We start from the raw sequence: 4652 nt of genomic DNA, 5'->3' as shown, positions 1-4652 counted from the left end.
GGCACAAAGCGGCACAAGCGCGGAGCGGGGAGAGCCGCTGCCTCGTCCCGCTTCGTGAGCAGACGCGAAACAATAAAACGCTGCCCTGCTAACTGCGGACTTTTTTCTTTGACAGCCGGTAGAAATAGATATGATTGTAGGAAAAGACCGAGAGGGTTTCTTCACCAACGGTCTGACCCTTGGTGCGAAGAAGTGCTCTGTGATCAGAGATAGCCTGTACGTGGATGGCGACTGCACAATGGACATCAGGACAAAGAGCCAAGGCGGTGAGCCCACGTACAACGTTGCTGTAGGCAGAGCTGGCCGAGGTAAGCCCGATTCCCTTCCCTTCCGCACCGCTCAACTAAGAACGTGACCCCGAGCGCAGACCCCAGCTACCGAGAAAGCCGGGCTCCTGTGTGTAATGGCTCATGTCAGGAAGTGACGTCAGGGGGTGGATGGCCAGGCTCGGGCTGACGCACTCGCTTTGTGCCCAGGAGTCAGCTCGTCCCCGCTCCCACCTGGGCTGGCAGCCGGGTGCTGGGCCGTGAGGCCGTTAACGGGTCTCTGGCCAGCAGGAGAGAGCGGGCTACGGCTTGAAGTGAGCTTGCCCAGCGTACGATCGCTTGCCACCTAAAGCCTACGGCAGGGATCTGTTAGTAGGTGGTAGAGACACCAGCTTTTTTTGTTGCAGACTTCTCAGCAGAAAGTTTATTCCGCAAAGATGCGAGTTCCTTGTACGAGCTGCTCCTACTTGCCCTTTTAACAAGCTCTGCACTAACTCTTCTTGCACTTCCTATTGAGCGCTCTGAAGCCTGTCTTCAGGCAAAAAAACCCGGCCAATTTGGTGCCACCGAGAAACTTGCTTTATGCTGGTACGCCTACTCCTCCTGCTCCTCATTTAACTTCCAGTAAAACCTCTTATGGGGAAGGCACTAGGTTTGGATACAAAAAGCACGCCTCGAAATACCGCCTGCCAGGAGCGTGCCTTGTGCTCACAATACCTGGCTTAGCGTCTTCTGTCTGGCTGTGGGACAGAGTGGTGACAGTGGCAGAGGGAGGAGCAGGCAGAGTTCTGACTGCAGATGGCGAAATGTGGACGAGAACTGTCCCCGTCTTGAGCTTTTTGTGAGCAATTTGCAGCTGGGGTGTAGAGTCACCTGTTGGCAGGCTGGCTGCAGCATTTCCAATCGCAGTACTCCTCGCTGGGGAAACAACTGCTTGTGGGAGCAGGGGTTATTGTGCCCGTGTCCCTGCTGGTGACATCTGCTGGCAGCTCCCGAGCTGCGTCCCCGGGCGGAGGGGCTTTGAGATGTTCTCGTTCGCAAGACAATTGGGGCACTTCACCCGAACGGTGGGAACAGCACTGAAACCTGCCCTGCGTTTTGTCTTACGCAAAAGCGGTTGCACGGTCCTGTCGCCGCAGGAAAAGTCGTAGCCCCGGCCTGACCCCCCGGGGGTGTTTTTTGCCAGTGTCAGGGCAGTTCCTCTGGTTCTTAACACCAGCAGTGACCACTGCAGATAAGAATATTCCCTCTCCCGCTCTTCAGTCACGGTTCTTGTATGCGTATTACTACTTTATGCCTGGCAACACTTTTTTTTTCACCCTTGTTTGCCCAAGATGCAGCCAGTGTTTCCTTGCAGGGTGGTGGAGAGGCACTGGGACGCTTCTTTGAGATAGTTGGTGGCATTTTCCCTGGCAGTGAACTCAGGCCTTCTCCCAGCCCCGTCCACACCTGTGTCTTTACAAAACCCCCGTTAAAATAGCTCGATACCTGACCCCTAGGCCTGGAATTTGAGTGTGTTTATTGCACTGCCTAAAACTTGCATTGTTTCCTTGTCTAACACACTCTTTTAAAAACTTTTTTTCTTTTCTCTTTCAGTCTTGGTCTTTGTAATGGGCAAAGAAGGGGTCCATGGAGGCGGATTGAATAAGAAGGCATACTCAATGGCAAAATACTTGAGAGACTCTGGGTTCTAGTTGCTAGGCAGACTGTTAAGTATTAGGGGAAGATTGCTATTAAACTTTCCTGGCGGTGAGCTTTAAACCTTACATTCTGGAAACTTTATTAGCAATGCAGGGTGATGGGGTATGAACCTGTGTCTCCTTTGTATCCCTTTGTTGGTGGGGAAAGGTGTTACTTTTTTCTTTAATTCTGTTCATTTCTGTTTTGTTTCCTTGTGTACTCCAGCATTGGTTATAGTCATGGGAAAGGAAGGTGTCCATGGAGGGACACTCAACAAGAAAGCGTATGAACTGGCTTTATACCTGAGGAGGTCTGACGTCTAAGCAGCCTCTCCCCATCCACCTAGCAGCTGTCTGCACCACCACCTCCTTGTGTTCAGTGCTACCAGACTGTAGATGGTAGTTTTGTGTTTTTTATTTACCCATCTCCTAACGTCATAATCCCAGTTCCCCCTCGTTCATGTCTGTGTTAACCACTGTATGTAACCGCGTCCCCGTCTGGCACCGTGGCTGCACCACACTGACGATATGCATGATACCTTGACAAACTCTCGGGAGGGGAATACGCCAAGTGTAGGCTTCGCTTCGTCTTAGCAATTAATGTGATATTGACAACTAAACCAACTGAAATACTAAACAAGGTGCCGATTGTACAATCTAATTTGATCAATGCCTCTTCAGCACTTTGAGCACCGACACAGCTCACGAGTCTTCCTTTCACAGAGCATGGTTGGGAGGAAAAAAGTGCATGCATATCTTGACTTCTGTCCCTCTCTCTTTCTCTTTTTTTAAAAAATCCACATTTATTTGCTTACACCTATTTTTATAGTGCCTGGTTTAACCGATTTGCCACTCAAAAGCTATTAACGTTACGTTAGTTTTGTTGTTGCACTTCGCTGTAGGCCTGAGTCTTTTAGTTTTTTCTTCACGGTGTCCGAAGCTTGTACTGCTTAACGAGTGCAATCACAAAACTACGAAAGGGTACAGATGCACTTCCTCCCATGACCTTAAAACCACCATCCTGAATGAATCCCCAGAGACATTCCATCATTGCAATAGCTCAGGCACTTTTTTTTTTTTTCCCGTTTGTTTGTTTTGCCAGCTCCTGTTCTGTAGTTGAATTGTAAAAGGCTGCCATTATGGACATTAGCTATCCCAACATAACCATCTGGAGTGTGTCTGCTTTGAGTTTTTCATAGGACCAATTTTAATTTGCAGCTTGGGGGGTCGTGAGGTTTCCTTCGTTGTTTTCATTTCTTTTTTTTTAATATGAAACTGCATTGTCATTGTGAAAAACTGCCGCCTTCAGCCGACTCCAGTCTTTCTGCCAGGCCACGCGCTGGCAGAGAGTTTCGCTGCTCTGAAGCCACGGTTTGGATGAAGGTCGGTAGTTTGAAAGCTAAACTGTCAAAATGATGCCATTTCAAATTGAAAAATTTCATTTGGCCTGTCACACCCTCGCTGCAGAAATTATGGAGCGAACTGCCCTGTGCACTACTCATCCGAAATGTCTGTAACCAACCGCTCAGTTCAGGCACGGTACTAACCTGTATGTCCATTTAAAGAGAACTGCAGAACTCTGTATACAAAAGAATAAAAGGGAGATGGTATTGGTTGGAATAACTGACTTGGCTGTCTTGTGATGAATTTTTTAATATGTATTCTGTGCCATACTATTGTTTAAAAAAAAAAAAAAATGAACTGTTGCTATTGTGAGATGGATTTTAACTGACTACAAGGGTTTCTTTCGAATGGCACTACTTTAGGGACATTCTAGTATTTGCTTCTATTGTTGGGCCTTGTGGATAATGTACAGATTTAAACAAATTCTTGTTGCTGATTTGTCCATTTCTTTCCCTGCACTTTGTTACATCTGGGATACAGTCTAACTCATCTGATTTAATATGCATTTCAAAAAATGCCATAACTATTAAAAACACCTTGTTTACAGACAGATGAAATAAATTTATTCCAACCAAACAGAATCGGACTGTTGGTACTTTTTTTCCCCTCCACGGGAATCCGCCGAGGCCGTTCCCTGCGTGGCTGATCACACCGAAACTGGGTTTAAGCGCAGTTCTAAGTCCTGTAAGACAGCAAGAGCACAATAATACAACTAGATCATCTTACATGAGGAGATGATCTCTTAACTCTGTGTTTATCCGACCCCATGGCGAGGAGGTTCCCCTGCCAGGTAAACAGCACCTGTGTGACCCCTGAAACAGCAGCGAGAGGAGACCCTGTCCCCAGGATCCGCTCGAGGGGGGTGATGGTGGGGCCAGGGTCAGCTGCCCCAGGGTGAGGACCTCGAGCAGAGAGAGAGTTAAGATCTCTTACCCCTGAAGAATTCTGCTACCCAAGGCCTCTGGAAACACCCCCCAGACACTCCCTCATGCTGGAGAGGTGATGAATAATAGGAGCTGCGGACAGAACAGAGCCCAAACCCCAAGAGTTTAATCTGCGGCCAAGGCTCTGCTTTCCTGGTCCCCAGGCACCACGAGGCCTTTGTGCCCCCCATCTCCCCCTACCTCTGGATCTGCTGTGTTCAGCATCCTGCCCGCTCCTTTCCTCCTCACTAGAGCCTGGTCCAAAGCCTCTATAGCCAGTGGGTTTGTCTTCTGTGACTACAAGAGCTGCTCCGTGTCTCACCTGGATCCTCCAGCTCTTCGTGCTGAAGTTGGAACAGACTAGAGCCACAGCACAACGC

The 4652-nt window shown here is 48.7% G+C and overlaps 1 protein-coding gene across 1 annotated transcript; it reads left to right on the top strand.

The window, feature by feature from the left end:
* Positions 1–115: 115 nt before the first annotated feature.
* PFN2 (profilin 2) lies at positions 116–2846 on the top strand (the record flags this gene model as incomplete). The annotated part of the gene is made up of 2 exons (XM_009874089.1): positions 116–308; positions 1863–2846. Coding segments are annotated over 2 exons (291 nt in total), but the record flags the coding sequence as incomplete, so codon positions are not given.
* Between the last annotated feature and the right edge of the window lie 1806 nt (positions 2847–4652).

Source organism: Apaloderma vittatum, unplaced genomic scaffold (genome assembly GCF_000703405.1).
Source record: "Apaloderma vittatum isolate BGI_N311 unplaced genomic scaffold, ASM70340v1 scaffold12440, whole genome shotgun sequence".
Classification (NCBI taxonomy): Eukaryota; Metazoa; Chordata; class Aves; order Trogoniformes; family Trogonidae; genus Apaloderma; species Apaloderma vittatum.
The sequence above is the reverse complement of the archived record's forward strand: the minus strand, read 5'-3'. Positions and strand labels throughout refer to the sequence as shown.